Here is an 18,257-nt window from a genome sequence, read left to right as displayed (position 1 = left end):
TATGTGAAAGGACAATGTCTATGAAAGCACAGAATTTGGGGGGCCTCCCAGGTGGCACTAATGGTAAAAAACCCATCTGCCAATACAGGAGACATAAGAGACTGGGGTTCAATCCCGGGGTTGGGAAAATCCCCTGGAGGAGGACATGGCAACCCACTCCAGTATTCTTGCCTAGAAAACCCCCATGGACAGAGGAGCCTGCTGGGCTACAGTCCGTGGGGTTGCTGAGAGTCAAACACAACTGAAGTGACTTAGCATATAAATGATAAATTTAGGGGATGGCAAATTTAGGGGATATGTGTACAATATATGGTACGTACATATGCGTACAATATATGTTATGCATATTATCTTCTTAGAACTGCCCTAACAAAGAAGCCAAAGCTCTGTAACTTGGAACAACTGAAATGCATTGTTTTATAGTTCTGGAGGCTAGAAATTGAAAATCAAAATATCAGCAAGGTTGTTTCCTTCTGGTGGTTTGCTGGCAGCTTTTGGTATTCTTTGGATGGTAGATGTTTTCACTCTGATTTCTGCCTTCGTCTTCACATGGAATTCTTCCTCTGTTCATGTCCATGTCCAAATCTCCCTTTGTAAGAGACATAACTCAACCCTTCACAGCATGATTATGGTGAGAATATAGGATGTATAAAAAGATGGAATGAGGAAAGGGGGAAATGGCTAAGAGCACAGAAATGAGAAAAGAAAGGTGGGCCTAGATATCTTAAAGCTAAAGATTTTTTTCCTTTTAGTTTTTATTAATTAATTAATTTTAACTGGAGGATAATTACTTTGCATTATTGTGATGGGTTTTGCCATACATACACCAATATGAATTAGCCATAGGTGTACACCCCCATCCTGAACTTCCCCCGCACTGCCCTCCCCACACCATCCCTCCAGGTTGTCACAGAGCTCTGGTTTTGGGTGCCCTGCTTCAGACATCAAACTTGCACTAGTTATCTATTTTACATGTGGTAATGTATATGTTTCAGTGCTATTCTCTCAAAGCATCCCACCCTCTGTTTCTCCCGCTGAGTGCAAAAGTCTGTTATTTACATCTGTGTCTCCTTTGCTGCCCTGCATATGGGATCATCAGCACCATATTTCTAGATTATATATATACGTGTAAATACACGGTATTTGTCTTTCTCTTTCTGACTTACTTCACTTGACTCAGTTTTAATGAGGCAGATGAATCTAGAGCCTATTATACAGAATGAAGTAAGTCAGAAAGATAAAGACTTTCTAAGTAGAAACACTTGGAAAATTGTTAAAGAGACTGTGGAAAAATCTTAAAGAGATGGGAATACCAGACCACCTGACCTGCCTCTTGAGAAACCTGTATGCAGATCAGGAAGCAACAGTTAGAACTGGACAGGGAACAACAGACTGGTTCCAAATTGGGAAAGGAGTACGTCAAGGCTATATATTGTCACCCTGCTTATATAACTTTAATGCAGAGTACATCATGAGAAATGCTGGGCTGGATGAAGCACAAGCTGGAATCAAGATTGCCGGGAGAAATATCAATAACTTCAGATATGCAGATGACACCAGCCTTATGGCAGAAAGTGAAGAAGAATTAAAGAGCCTCTTGATGAAAGTGAAGAAGGAGAGTGAAAAAGTTGGCTTAAAGCTGAACATTCAGAAAACTAAGATCATGGCGTCTGGTCCCATCACTTCATGGGAAATAGATGGAGAAACTGACAGATTTATTTTGGGGAGGCTCCAAAATCACTGCATATAGTGACTGCAGCCATGAAATTAAGACTCCTACTCCTTGAAAGAAAAGTTATGACCAACCTAGATAGCATAATAAAAAGCAGAGACATTACTTTACCAACAAAGGTCCATTTAGTCAAAGCTATGATTTTTCCAGTAATCATGTGTGGATATGAGAGTTGGACTATAAAGAAAGCTGAGTGCCAAGAATTGATGCTTTTGAACTGTGGTGTTGGAGAAGACTCTTGAGAGTCCCTTAGACTACAGGGATATCCAACAGTCCATCCTAAAGGAAATCAGTCCTGCATATTCATTGGAAGGACTGATGCTGAAGCTGAAACTCTAATACTTTGGCCACCTGATGTGAAGAACTGACTCATTGGAAAAGACCCTGATGCTGGGAAAGATTGAAGGCAGAAGGAGAAGGGAACGACAGAGGATGAGATGGTTGGATGGCATTACAGGCTCAATGGACATGAGTTTGAGTAAACTCTGGGAGTTGGTGATGGACAGTGAGGCCTGCCATGCTGCAGTCCATGGGGTTTCAAAGAGTTGGACATGACTGAGCGAATAAACTGACCTGAACTGAAGTACAAACACAAGCACATACTATCAGCATATGCTTCCTACTATGTCTAATCTAGGATGCTTAATTCCAAGGACTCTGGCAAGGACTTCAAAGGCTTCCCTAATGGCTCAGATGGTAAAGAACTTGCCTGCAATGCAGGAGGCTTAGGTTCAATCCCTGGGTCAGGAAGATCCCCTGGGGAAGGGAATGGCAACCCACTCCAGTATTCTTACCTGGAGAGTGCCATCGACTGAGGAACCTGATTGTCTATGGTCCATGGAGTCACAAAGCGTTGGACATTGTTTAGTGACTAACACCTACACCCTGGCAAGCACAGGCTACCTTGTTCTGTTACATCTGCCTGTAGGTCCCCTAGCCTTGCTTGAATGTTGTCACCCTATATCACCCCTATTCTCAGCTTGTCAAGCTCCATGAAGTCCTCCAGTCCCAGCTGGGAGCTTGGTGTCCCTCCATGAATGGCTTCCAGATGCAGATGAGCTGTCAGTGATGTTTGCCAAGATAGAAACATGAGCTTTCCCCTACTTGGGAGAAGCCTTTCTAGAATTCTGCAGTCTTCTCAAGATCTCGTCTCTACTGTTGCCTCTTTTTTTTTTTTTCAGCCAATATATGAATTTAAAACTTTACAGAGAATTGAGAGTTCTTCTGGTTTTCCCTCTTTTTTCTTCTGCTCAGATATTTTCATTAAGATTTGTGAATTCACAAGTACATATACATTTTAATCTACAATTTTGTAGAAAACGTTCACCTCTCTTCAAGAGATCTAACCCTTAGATAGAGCTTCTCTTGTGGTTCAGTGGTAAAGAATCCATCTGCCAATGCAGGAGATGTGGGTTTGATCCCTTGGTCAGAAAGATCCCCTGGTAAAGGAAATGGCAACCCGCTCTAGTAGTCTTGCCTGGGAAATCCCATAGACAGAGGAGCCTGGTGGGCTACAGTCCATCGGGTCACAAAAAATGTCAGACACAACTTAGCAACTAAAAGAACAATGACAACCGTCCTTAGGTTGGTGACATTGCTTCTACTTTGTTCCCCTCTTGAACTTTGTCTTATCAACAACTCTTGGCATTTATTCTTCTTCCTCTCAACTGACTCTTTCTGAATATACCATAAATATACTCACGTTTCTCACATTGAAACATACACACACACACACACCTCTGCATACACACACACACCTATGCATACATACATACCTATACACACACACACACCTATGCATACACAGGCACCATACATACACACACACCTATACACACACACCCCTCTATACATACACACACCTATATACACACACACAGACACCTATACACACACACCATACATACATGTACACTATCTCCTCCCTCATCCATATCTTATATTCAAGAGATACTTCTAGGTCTTTTCTTCCTTGTTCTCAGAGAAAAAGAGAAGTAAATCAAACCTACCTCTATTTCATCACTCTCTCTGAATGGTTCTTAAACCTACTGAGGTTTGGATTGTAGGCCTACTGATCCACTGATCCATGGCTGCAAATCCAAGGTAATTTTTTAGTTTAATTGATATTTGTAGGACATATTTGCTTATTCAACAGCTCTCTTTGAATATTCCTCAAGCTCTTCAACACAATATCCCCTAGGTTGAAATTTATAAATCTAGTCTTCCTCCTGTACAGCATCTTGATAAAATATCATTCTTCACACAAGCCAGAAATCTGGGTGTCTTCTGATTCTCCTCTGTTTCTCTCATCTCCTATGTTTAAACAGTTAGCAAATTCATAGATCTCTTGCATGTGTTCTACTTCTCCATCCCTACAGCTACTGCTGTGGTTGAATGTGTATGACTTTTCACAGGGTTATAGAAATAGGATTACATGCCATTTTACAATTTCTTACAAGCTTAAAAAACCACGTACATTAACTACTCCCTCCTGGTCTAGGATTAATTCAGTCTCCCTATAATCACATTAAAAGACTCCCTTTCTGGTGTAACCAGTATCTGTTGCTGTTGCTGGTTATTCATTGGCTAAGTTGAGTCTGACTGTTTGGACCCCAAGGACTACAGCACTCCACACTCCCCTGTCCTTCACTATCTCCCGGAGTTTGCTCAGATTCATGTCCATTTGGTCAGTGATGCTTTCTAACCATCTACTTGTCTGCTTCCCCTTTCTGCTCTTGACCTCAATCTTTCCCAGCATCAGGTTCTTTTCCAATGAGTTGGCTTTTCACATCTGGTGGCCAGAATACTGGAACTTCAGCATCAGTCCTTCCAGTGAATATTCACGGTTGATATCCTTTAGGAGTGTCTGGTCTGATCTCCTTGCTGTCCAAGGGACTCTCAAGAGTCTTCTCCAGCACCACAATTTGAAAGCATCAATTTTTGGCCACTCAGCTTTCTTTATGGCCCAACTCTCACATCCATACATGACTACTGGAAAAACCATCGTTTTGACTATATGCACCTTTGCTGGCAAAGTGATATCTCTGCTTTGTAATACTCTGTCAAGGTTTGTCATAACTATCCTTAAAAGGAACAAGTGTCTTTTAATTTCATGACTGCAGTCACCATCCACAATGATTTTGGAGTCAAAGGAAATAAAATCCGTTACTGCTTCCATTTTTTTCCCCTTCAATTTGCCATGAAGCAATGGCACTGGATGCCGTGATCTTAGTTTTTGAATGTTGAGTTTTAAGCCAGTGTTTTCACTCTACTCTTTCACCCTCATCAAAAGGCTCTTTAGTTCCTCTTTGCTTTCTGCCAAAAGGGTGATGTATTCTGCATATCTGAGGTTGTTGATATTTCTCCCAGCAATCTTGATTCCAGCTTGTGATTCATCCAGCCTGGCATTCTGCACAGTGTACTCTTCACAGAAGTTCATAAACAGGGTGACAATATATAGCCTTATACTACTCCTTTCCCAAATTTGAACCAGTGCGTGGTTCTATGTCTGATTCTAACTGTTACTTCTAGACCTGCATACAGGTTTCTCAGAAAACAGGTCAGGTGGCCTGGTATTCCTATTTCTTTAAGAATTTTCCACAGTTTGTTGTGATGCACAGAGTCAAAGGCTTTAACATAGTCACTGAAGCAAAATAGATGTTTTTCTGGAATCTCCTTGCCTTTTCTATGATTCAGCTAATGTTGGCAATTTGACCTCTTGTTCCTCTGCCTTTTCTAAACCCACCTTGTACATCCAGAATTTCTCGGTTCACATACTACTGAAGCCGAGCTTGAAGAATTTTCAGCATAACCTTACTAGCATGTGAAATGAGTGCAACTGTATGGTAGTTTGAACATTCTTTGACATTGCCTTTTTTTTGGATTGGAATGAAAACTGACCTTTTACAGCCCTGTGCCCGCTGCTGAGTTTTCCAAATTTGCTGGTATGCTGCATGCAGTACTTTAACAGCATCATCTTTTAGAATTTGAAGTAGCACAGCTGGATTTCCATTATCTCCACTAGCTTTGTTGGTAGTAATTCTTCATAAGACCCACTTGACTTCACTCTCCAAGATGTCTGGTTCTAGTTGAGTGACCACACCATTGTGGTTATCCCAATTATTAAGACCTTTCTTGTATGGTATCTCTATCTATTCTTGCCACCTCTTGATAACCTCTTCTGATTCTAAGTCCTTTTTTTAATCCTTTATCATGCCCATCCTTGCTTGAAATATTCACTTGAACTCGACAATTTTCTTGGAGAGATCTCTAGTCATTTCCATTCTATTGTTTTCCTCTGTTTCTTTGCATTGTTCATTTAAGAAGGCCTTCTTGTCTCTCCTTGCTCTTCTGTGGAACTCTGCATTCAATTGGGTATATCTTTCCCTTTCCCCCTTTGCTTTTGTTTCTCTTCTTTCCTCAGCTATTTGAAAATCCTCCTCATACAGTCCCACTTCCTTTTCTTTGGGATGGTTTTGGTCACTGCCTCCTATATTATGTAACTTCATCCATAGTTTTTTAGGCGCTCTGTGTACCAGACCGAAGCCCTTGAATCTATTCATCACCTCCACTGAATAGTCATAAGGGATTTAATTTAGGTCATACCTGAATGGTCTAGTGGTTTTCCATAGTTTCTTTAACTTAAACTTCAATTTTGCTATAAGGAGCTGATGGTCTGAATCACAGTCAGCTCCAGGTCTTTTTTTTTCCCTGACTGTATAGAGTTTCTCCTCTTCAATTGCAAACAATATAATCAATCTGGTTTTGGTACTGACTATCTGGTTATGTCCAAGTGTAGAGTCATCTCCTGTGTTGTTGGAAAAGGATGTTTGCTATGATCAATGTGTTCTCTTCACAGAACTCTGTTAGCCTTTCACTTCAGTTCAGTTCAGTTGCTCAGTCATGTCCAATTTTTGCAACCCCGTGGACTGCAGCGCACCAGTCTTCCCTGTCCATCACCAACTCCTGGAGCTTGCTCAAACTCGTGTCCATCAACTAAGTGATGCCATCCAGTCATCTCATCTCATGTAGATTGTTTCTTTAGAAATCACACGTTTCCCCATGCACACAAGCTCACACTTTATTGTAGTCCTATCAAGGGAGTTCACAGAGTCCTTGAGACTCCATGGTTCCATCCAATCTCTTGCTGCATTCTCCCAACAACTTCAGCAATGCCAGAATACTTATGGTCCCCCTTCAGGGCCATGTTGTTTCTTCCTCATGATGTTCCTCACATCACCTCTGCCTGCTGCATTTGCTTGATGAACAGAATAAAACCCACTCATCTCACCACTACTGTAAGGTCACCCCAAGACTTATTCTCATTTTCTCCTCACATTTACAGATTTGTGTCATTTCTTTCCTTTATAACCCTATTATGTATGTTATTCATAAAAGGATAAGAAAAATAACCTAGGCTACTTTTGAACTATGATGTTGGAGAAGACTATTGAGAGTCCCTTGGACTGCAAGGAGATCCAACCAGTCCATCCTGAAGGAGATCAGTCCTGGGTGTTCATTGGAAGGACTGATGTTGAAGCTGAAACTCCAATACTTTGGCTACCTCATGAGAAGAGTTGATTCATTGGAAAAGACCCTGATGCTGGGAGGGATTGGGGGCAGGAGGAGAAGGGGACGACAGAGAATGAGATGGCTGGATGGCATCACTGACTCGATGGACATGAGTTTGAGTAAACTCCGGGAGTTTGTGATGGACAGGGAGGCCTGGCATGCTGCGGTTCATGGGGTCGCAAAGAGTCGGACATGACTAAGCGACTGAACTGACTGACTGAGACTTCCCTGGTGGTTCAGATGGAACAGAATCTGCCTTCAATGCAGGAGACCCATGTTCGATCCCTGGATGGGAAGATGCCCTGGAGAAGGGAATGGCTACTCACTCCAGTTTTGTAGCTTGGAGAACTCCACTGATAGAGGAGCCTGGTCGGCTATGGCCCATAGGGATTGCAAAGAGCTGGACATGATTGAGCAACTTTCGTTTTCACTTTCAATAGTGTAATATAAGGCTAAAGAGTCTTGGAGTCCAAATAACATGGGTTTGAATGCATGGCTGAAATGGATATATTTGGAAAACAGTGTCATATCATCTGGCCTAGGTACTGAGAGTTTACGTTTGAGGAAGAATAAATTTCTTCTGACAAATTAGTACCATCGGAAGCTTTATGATGAAAGTGGCATTTAAACTGATTTTAAAAACTGTATAGAATTTGGAAATAGAATAGATAAGAAGCATTCTCAGAATTGGATGTCACTTACTAAGCTGCTTTCAGTTTTATAAATTGGAACTTAAGTGTATCATTAGTCTCTTTTTACAGTATTATATTAATCACAAGAAATTAATTTTAATATGATTCATGTGATTTATTCCCTAACATATATTTTTATTTCTTATTAGAAACTTCATTTTTTGGAATTCAGTCTGAGTTCATTTCTCTAATTGTCAGTTCATCATTATATTTACCGATTTGTAGGTTTTGAGGCATTGTTTCATCAGTTTTTTAATTGAAGTATAGTTGATTTATAATGTGTCTGGTATATAGCATAGTGATTCAGTTAAATATATGTTCAGTTAAATATATTGTTGTTGTTCAGTTGCTTAGTCATGTCTGACTCTTTGTGACCCAATAGACTGCAGCATGTCAGGCTTCCCTGTCCTTCACCATCTCCTGGAGCTTGCTCAAACTCATGTCCATAGAGTCCAGCCATCCAACCATCTCGTCCCTTGTCATCGCCTTCCTCTCCTGCCTTCAGTTTTTCACAACATCAGGGTCTTTTCTAATGAGTCAGCTGTTTGCATCTGGTGACCTAAGTATTGGTACTTCCAGTTCAACATCAGTCCTTCCAATGAATATTCAGGATTGGTTTCCTTTAGGATGGACTGGTTTGATCTCCTTGCAGTCCACAGGACTCTCAAGAGTCTTCTCCAACACCATGGTTCAAATGCATCACTTCTTCAGCACTCAGCCTTCTTTATGGTCCGACTCTCACATCCATACGTGACTACTTGAAAAACCATAACTTTGACTATACGGACTTTTGTTGGCAAAGTAATGTCACTGCTTTTTAATATGCTGTTTAGGTTTGTCATAGCTCTTCTTCCAAGGAGCAAGCATCTTTTAATTTGGATAAAATGATTCAGTTACATATATATATGTATAAATATATGAATGCATTTATAAAATATATTAATGTTTATAAAATACATTTATAAATATATGAAAAATTTATTCATGTTCTTCCCCATTATAGGTTATTGTAAGGTATAACCTATCTTATAGGGAACTGAACTATAAGTTCCTGTGCTAATAGTAGATCCTTGTTGTTTATCTAGTTTTTACTTCCCTGTGCTTTAGTAGATCCTTGTTGTTTATTTAGTTTATGCATAGTAATATGTATCTGTTAATCCCAAATTTCTAATTTATCCCAACCACCTCCTTTCTTTCCCCTTGGGTGCTTGTGCTAAGTCCTTTCAGTCGTGTCTGACTCTGTGCGACCCTATGGACCATGGCCTACCAGGCTCCTCTGTCCATGGGATTCTCTAGGCAAGAGTACTGGAGTGGGTTGCCATGCCCTCCTCCAGGATCTTCCTGACCCAGGGATCAAAACCGCCTCTCTTATATTTCCTGCATTGACAGGCAGATTCTTCACCTCTAGCACCACCTGGGAAACCCTCTTTCCCCTTGGATATCCATAAATTTGCTTTCTATGCCTTGGGGTCTATTTCTGTTTTATAAATATATTTATTTTTATCATAGTTTAATTTCACATATAAGTAATATCATATGATACTTGTCTTTCTTTGACTTACTTCCCTTAGCATTATATTGTCTAGATCCATGCATGTTGAAGCCACTGGCATTATTTCCTTATTTTTGAGTGGCTGAGTAATATTCCATTGTATGTATGTACCACATCTTCTTTATCCATTCATCTGTCACTGGACATTTAGGTTGCTTCTGTATCCTTACTATTGAAAAGAGTGCTGCTATGAACATTGAGGTGCATGTACTTTTTCAAATTAGAGTTTTCCTCATATATATTGCCAGGAGTGGGATTGCAGGATCGCATGGTAACTTTATTTTTAGTTTTTTAAGGAACCTCCATACTGTTCTTCATAGTGACTGCACCAATTAATACCCACCAAGAGTAATTCCCCACATCCTTTCCAGCATTTATTATTTTTACAGTTTTTTTGTTGTTTATGATGATCATTCTGACTGGTGTGAGGTAGTACCACACTGTATTTTTCACTTGTGTTTCTATAATAATTAGCAATGTTGAGCATCTTTTCATGTGCCCATTTACCATATGTGCATCTTCTTTGGAGGAAGCTCTGTTTCTGCTTTTTTTTTTTTTATTGGATTGTTTGCTTTTTGATATTAGGATGTATTAGCTGTTTGTGTATTTTTGAAATTCAGTCCTTGTCAGTTGCACTCTTTGCAAATATTTTCTCCCATTCCATATGTTGTGTTTTTGTTTATGGTTTCCTTTGTTCTGTGAAAGCTTTTTATATTTAATTAGGTCCCATTTGTTTATTTTTACTTTTGTTTCCATTGCTTTAGGAGATGGATCAAAAAAAAAAAAGATTACTACAATTTATGTCAAAGAGTGTTCTGTGTTTTACTCTAGGTATTTTATCATATCCCATCCTACATTTAGGTTCTTAATCCATTTTGAGATTATTTTTGTATATGGTATTGGAAAATGTTCTGATTTTATTCCTTTATGTATAGCTGTCCATTTTCCCAGAACCACTTATTGGAGAGACAGTGTTTTCTCCATTATATATTCTGTCTTCCTTTGTCATAGATTGATTGACCATGAATGCAGGGGTTTATTTCTGGACTTTCTATCCTTTTCCACTGATGTGTGTGTCTGGCTTTGTGTCAGTACCATACTGTTTTGAGTATTGTAATTTTGTAGTGTCATCTGAAGTCAGGGAACATTATTCTTCCAGTTTCATTCTTCTTTCTCAAGCTTGTTTTGGCTATTTTGGGTCTTTTGTGTTTCCATGCAAATTTATTTATTTATTTTTCTCTTGGTTCCAGTTCTGAGAAAAATACCATTGGTAATTTGATAGAGATTGCAATGAATCTGCACATTGCCTTGAATAATATGTGCATTTTAGAATATTGATTCTTCCAATTCAAGAGCATGACTCAACAAATACATGCTTAGGAAATCTAATCTTATGGAAAATTCCTTAAGGAAGTGTTCTTTGGATTCACAGACTTGTGGTTTGTACTAGCACAATAAAGATGCTGAGAAGTCCTATGGTAAAGAAACTTCACTTGCCTAACTCATCTCTTCACAATTTTTCTGGTTACAGAACACCCTTTCCCATAATAACTGTTGTTATCTCAAAGGACTATTTTTTCACACTTTAAGGAATCATAATGAACTTTAAATGTACATCTTGAATGCACTGTTTTTCCAAATAGAACTATTGAGTAAGCATCCCAGATAAGCTTGTTCTACATTTTTATTTACATCTCGGGCTTTCTAAAATATTCCTTATTAAACAAAATAGTTAAATTACAGGTCATGCATATTTTTCAAATATTTTTATTAACCTATTGTAAGAGAACTATTTTAATATATTACTATAATCAAATAAAAATACTAGAGATCTTTTGGAACTAAAAAGATGGCTAGATTTCAAATGGTCTTCTCCTTCACCATTCATTTGAACTGGAAACTGGAGCCTAGAGAAGTTTAAGAAATTTGTAAATATTGCAGAGTGATTCTGTAGTGGAATGAAGGCTTAAAAGTGAATGTCTTGAATAAGAGCCCAGTGTTCTTTTGTTGCTCACTAATCTAATCCAATGCTTAATAATAAATTTATAAATAATGAAACTGATCCTGTTGTGATGACAGTTAAGATTTTTCATGACTTAAAGTTTGAAACAAAAACTAGAAGAGTTTACATAAATGTCTGATTTCAAATATATCATCATTACTAAACATTGTTGAAATAATATTTGGTATAATTGAGAACAAAAGCTTTAAAATGATTCAGAAATAAAATTACAATATTCTGAAAACATATCTTTTTAAAATATCTCATCTTTTAGAAATATTAACTTTATGAATCCTAAAATGTAAGTGGAAGTCAGCTTCTTTTTCTTCCTATTTGGTTGTTTAGTTTTTCATTTAACAAAACGTTTTCTCACAACATGAATCCACTCTTGGGGATCAAAGTCATTGGGAGAACACAGCAGATTGTGCTTGTTAGTTGATTCTAACCAGTTCTGTGGTTTAAGCACAAGTTGTTTTTCCAAGGCGGAGGCATTTCCGTCTGTTAGGAAATAGGGACCTTCAAAACTTTTTCCACGATGGCACAATATCATAGCTCTTTCCTTAATAACTTTGAAAACATCAAGAGATATTGTAAACCACAAAAAAAGAAAAAAAATAATTAAAGGGAAAACATATTCTATCCTCTTCTCATATGAAGTTACTTTCTTTTATTATAATTCCATTTTATTACTCAGAATGTCATAATGATACAGTGTTTAGGAGCTGTCAAGATATAAGGGAACATGCTCCTACATTTCCTTTACTTAAAGAAAGTCTTTTTGTATATATTAAAAAACCTCTTTACTTCTAGGAAATGCACCCAACCTTTTCAAAATTAAGGAAATAATCTACTGTGTATGCTATTTTAGCCAGACAATATTAAATGTGAAGCAGAAGTCCAGTGGAATTAGCTCCAGCATGTCTATAACTTTATCATTATGTGGAAAATTACTGTTGCAAAGTCAAACATGACAATAAAATATACAGAATAAGATGTATTTGCTAAAGAATAAGGCATATTCACTGAAGTATAGACTCAGAATGTTGAACCATTAGTAACAGTATATGTTATGTTGACAAATCCTATGTACAAATGTACAATGTTTTAATCTTTCAGATATTCTACTCTCCCCTGGCCCTCTTCATACCACCTTCAGTATATGCTGTTCATCTTCAGTTCAATCTTCTCTACCAGTTTTGGATCCATACAGAGGTAATTTTTTTTTTTTTTAAGTTTTCTACCTAAATAGCCTAAAGGAATGTCCTGGAAATCCACTAGCAACTGATTTATTGTGTAAGAAAAATCTTTGTCTGCCTTCTTTAAGGAGAAACATCTGTTCATTTTTATTCCTTTTTACTGAATATATATTGCAAAGTTTATAAGAACCAATGAGGCCAGTTGGTCTCAATTAAATAAAACAATTTTTTGAACTATTAAGTACCAAAACATTTTAATACTGTATTTAATACAATATCTTCCTGTATTACACTTTATTAAACATTGTTCACCAAAGATGTTGAAATTCATTTCAATTTAGAGATATAAATTTATCTCTCTCTATATACATATATATATTCGTGAATACTTTGTTTATATATTTAATATATTAGTATAATAATTTATATTTGTATTATAACTTATTGGTATATAATAAGCAATGTTTAATTATATAAGATATATAATAGTTATACATTTATATATATATGTATTTATCAGTTGGTAGACACTGCTTGAAAACTCCTTGTGAAGCTTAATGTTAAAGAAGTTATCAAAATATGTTTTGATTGGAAATCTTGCTCTAATTTTAGAGTTTAGGTTTTACTTAAAGAGTATTCAGTATATTAAGTTTTTTTTCCTGCAGAAAAAGTAGACAAGTATAATTTCTTGGGTCCTCTGTGGTATTTCAAATTGTCAGACTTGAATGTTTGCAGATAGATCATTAAATAGCTGATTGTTTTATGAACTATCGTACTGATCTGGTTGTTAAATACCCAAAATCACAGACCCAGAAAAATTCTTACTTATACACATGAGAACCCTTTCAAGCATTTGGTATTTATCGGAAGCCTTTTGAAGTCCTAGAGGAAGCATGTTGACAGGTGTTGCAACTGGTTGAACAATACCACAAATCACAGCTGCAGTAGATGCCAAAACTTGATACAACAAAGTGCATTATTTCATTAATCTGCAGTATTTCATGCTACTGATTTACTTGGAATAAAGAGACTGTTACCATAACTTTGGACATATGTGGCATTATTTGAAGATCTGTCATGAAATAGTATTGCATTTTATGGTAGTTGACATACATCAAACAGTCAATACTACAACCATCTGAAAGAGTGGTTGAGGCCAATTCTGACTTCAGAGGTCAAAGACCAAATTTGTTTAAATCAGTGGAGGGAAACTTTCTGATGATTTACACAGAAGGGTTAAAGGAGAATTACATTTTTATAGCAGCTCTGCTCCAGGTCATGCCATCTGTTGGGTGTAGTGTTAGTCTGGATACAGAACAATGGTGCCTAAGCAACTTCCACCTTTTCCTATAGCCATCCGAAAAGTCCATGAGCCAGGGCTTGAGTTCCATCCTAGGAAGAAAGTGGAGAGTGGAGGAAAGTCAGCAGTCAGACATTTAGGCTCAGAAGTTTCATGTGGCTTCACTTCTAGCTTGAAAGCAGAGCATTAGAGCCTCTCACTTGGGTTGTACTTTGTACTTTTCCAAGTACTGTATCATGTACAGTCACTTCAGTTGAGCTGCAAAGAAGTAAGAACCTCCCTTCTGAAATTAAAGTTCCTATAATTTTAAATTATACATTAGCTGTGAGTACATTTCTAAGATTTTTTGCAGCTGTGTACTTACTTACATTGATTATTATAGACATCATACTATAGTTTTTACTAATAACAAGACCACTCAGGAAGTAGAGCCAAGAGATTCATAGCAGTGGCTGGTTCTAGAGAGTGATATAGAGAATTGATGCAGAGAAATGTATCAAGTGATACGGAAAACTGGAGGGGGAAGACAATCTTTTTAAAAGAAAAAAAATGATCATGCTTTTGCCCTACTTTTTAAAGATGAATACATATTAGATTAAGAAACAAAAGCTGAAAACAATGGGCTTTAGCCTAGATAAATACCCACTTCATGAATTTAAAGTATGTTAGCCCCTTTAGGCCACTTTGGCACTGTTTAACTTCAGACATAATCCTTGGGGCTCCATTCACAGAAGCAGTATATGAGCTATAGATATGGCCATGTTGACCAAAGAGCTCTGTCCGTACCTGGATGGAGGGCTGATTCCTTACAGTTATTTTACTTCTGCTGACAACCATAAAATCACTTCTTAAACGGAGGGGAATGTAGCCTTAAGGAAAGATTGATTTTCTAGAAGTGAAGAGAAGTTTATTCCTTTTAATCAGATAGGATAAGAGGAAGGAAAAAAAACAAACTAACATGTTTTTGAAAAAGTGTAAATGAGAGATAAAATAGGTCATATAGAGTTTATAATGAGTTTAAAGAGTTTATAATGAAATTTTTTGTTTAGTTTTGAGTTATTTCAGTGAAAACAATAGCATCTATCTCCTTCCTTTTTTGGTGAAAAGTTACAAAACATTTTGCTTCAAAGTATACACTGCTGCTTAATTTTTATGACTACGTTTTTGTTTATTGTTCATTCATCTAGTGTCTGCAATATATAGTTTTACACTTTTTTGTGTGAGTTTTCTACATGTAATTAGAAAAAACAATACTTAATACATGTTTTAAACTTAGTAACTGTAGAATATTGGAATTATTTTTTAAGATATTAGACTCCCTATTGGCTCAAATAGTAAAGAATCTGCTTGTAATACGGGAGATCCGGGTTTGATCCCTAGGTTGGAAATATCCCCTGGAGAAGGAAATGGCAACCCACTCCGGTATTCTTGCTTGGAGAATTCCAAGGACAGAGGAGCCTGGTGGGCTACAGTCCATGGAGTCACAAAAAGTCAGACCCTGAGCGACTAAGTCTCAGATGATAAGTGTTAACTGATTTAGACAATACAGTAATAATAGTAACTTTATTGTGCATTTGATTTCACTTAAATATGGGTTAGCATATTGTTTATATACATACCAGGTGAAGTTGAGCAAAGAAATAGAAAAAATAATTATTTGATATTGAAGATTTGAACCATATGATTTGATGATTTTATAGTGCTGAACTGAAGATTCTATATGGAACATTATTTTCAGTTATAAATATGAGTGATCTCTTTATGTACTAATATGGATGGATCTCCAAATACACCAAGTTACACAACAGAGTCTAGTATATACTATTAATTATATGCTAAAAAACAACTCTTTTTGTATGCTAAAAAACAACTATGTTTTACATGTTCACATGTATCTAAAATGCCTCTAGAAATATACTTGGGTACCGACTGTTTTCCCAGGAGATGGATATTTGGGATGGCTGGGAGATAGGATAAAAATGAAATGTTAACCTTAGTTCTTCCCATTCTAATGTGGATAAAGAGTTATCATTTTGTGATAATACTTCCCTAGTAACTAATGATCTTTAGCAGTATTATATGTATTTATTGGACACTGATACATTAAAGCAGTGTCCACTAAATACATGTATGACTGTTCAGACTCTTTTTGTTTGCCTAATTGACTTGTTGAAATTTGTTGTAGATTCTAGATATAAATCGTTAAGTATATGTATTTTAAATATATTCCTTTTTATTCCCTCAGCATGCCTTTTTATTTTCTTGATGACTTTTCATTAAAATAAATATTAAATTTTGAAGATTAATTTATCATTAAAACTTTAGTTATTTAGTTTAGTCATATTTTCTCTAAGAAATATTTGCTTTCATAAACTCTGAGAGAAATTATACTAGGATTACTTTCAGAAAATTTTGAGTTTGAATTTTATGTAACACTGGAATAAATTTTTGTGAATAGTATTTGGTAAGGGTCAAAATTTATTATTTCTATGCACATATCCACTTACTCCAGCATTATTTATTGTGGAAACTTTCTTTTATCCATTGGGTTATCTGAGTCCTATGTTGAAAGGAAATTGACCATATATGTGGTTAGATCCAATTTTAAACTTCTTTTTCATTGGTTTATTTGTCTCCTCTTGTACGAATCCCTTACTTTATTGATTACTGTATCTTCATAGGAAGAATTGTTTATACGAGTTTAAACTAATTTGTTTTAAGATTCTCTGGGATGTTTTTGGGGCTTCCCAGGTGGCCCAGTGGTAAAGAATCTGCATGCCAATGCAGGAGACATAGTTTAATCCCTGGGTTGGGAAGACACCCTGGAACAGGAAATGGCAACCGACTCCAGTATTCTTGCCTGGGAAATCTCATGGACAATGGATCCTGGCAGGCTACTGTCCATGGGGCTGCCAGAGTTAGACATGACTTAGCAAATAAACGACAACAACAAGAAGGAACGTTTTCTATGTATGACTTATGGTCTTTTATTTCTTTCTTTCCTGTGTTTATGTTATTTATTTTCCTTGCCTTATTGGTTAGAGTTTACAGACAGTATATTTTAAATCAAATTTTTGGGAAAAAAATCTGTATGTTATTTCCTTAAATATTATATCTATATCTCTTTTTACTGTCCTCTCTTGGGACTCCAAATACATGTTTATTAGACTATTTGATATTGATTCATAAATTAGTAGTACTCCATAACTTTTAACATTTCACTTTACAAAATCTATATTGTATCATTTTGATTAAGTTGTCTTCAAGTTCACTTACCATTTTATTCACTCTCACCAATCCATTTTTTCCTAAGCCCGCTCAGTGGATTTCTCACATCAGACATTATGCTTTAAGCTTTAGAATTTTTATTTCTCTGCCAAAATTGTCACCTATTATGACTATCTCTCCCTCTAATTCTTAATTGTACTAATTGCATTTAAATTCAGTTTCTGCAAATGAAATAATTTTATTCTTTTTTATGGGTGGGTAGCATTCCACTATGTACATGTACCACATCTTTATCCACTCACGTGTCCATGGACATTTGCGTTGTTTCCATGTTTTGTTTGTTGTGACTCATCATTGCAACCTTGAACTGCTTACCTTTCTCTGCTTCAGTTTCTTCATATGTAAAGTAAAAATAATAAAAATACATAGCATTGTTCTGAGGATTATGAAAGCTAGTTTATGTTATAATCTGTTTATTAGAACAGGTGGCATGAAAAGTACTAATATTTTTTTTCAGTGCATTTATTATTTTTATTTCTATTTTTACACTCTAGATATCTGTTTTATTATGTGTCACTTACTATTTATTCCTAGCCATCATTATGGTCATTTGTCTATATTTTAGGACATAATTTTGATATATACTTCATTTAATATGAATTACTAATAAGAATAAATGCAGTTGGATTTTAGACTTGAATAATTAATTAACGCACAAATTTACTTTAGGAAAAAAATTCATTCTTAACTATAAGAGTGTGAGATCATTATTATGAGTGCATTGTTCAGGTTTACTAAATAAACTTTTTTGTGTGATTTAGAAACTAATCAATATACAAAATTATTAAATTTGCCCCGTTTATTGTATCTTTTTAAATATCTTAATTTTTATATACCACAGACATTCACTGAGTGCCTACTACATTCCTAGCCTTGTGTATAATAGCAAAACACCAAAATAGGGTTAAAGACTGGAATGATGAA

The 18,257-nt window shown here is 36.3% G+C and overlaps 1 protein-coding gene across 3 annotated transcripts in view; it reads left to right on the top strand.

The window, feature by feature from the left end:
- Nucleotides 1–18,257, top strand: part of AGMO (alkylglycerol monooxygenase) — a 362,881-nt gene that overhangs the window by 141,048 nt on the left and 203,576 nt on the right. For all 3 annotated transcript variants that reach the window (XM_061165005.1, XM_061165006.1, XM_061165007.1), the window contains exon 5: nucleotides 12,666–12,761. In XM_061165005.1, coding sequence (XP_061020988.1) covers nucleotides 12,666–12,761 — 96 coding nt within the window. The remainder of the gene's footprint in view (nucleotides 1–12,665; nucleotides 12,762–18,257) is intronic.

Source organism: Dama dama, chromosome 18, assembly GCF_033118175.1.
Source record: "Dama dama isolate Ldn47 chromosome 18, ASM3311817v1, whole genome shotgun sequence".
NCBI classification, from domain to species: domain Eukaryota; kingdom Metazoa; phylum Chordata; class Mammalia; order Artiodactyla; family Cervidae; genus Dama; species Dama dama.
The sequence above is the reverse complement of the archived record's forward strand: the minus strand, read 5'-3'. Positions and strand labels throughout refer to the sequence as shown.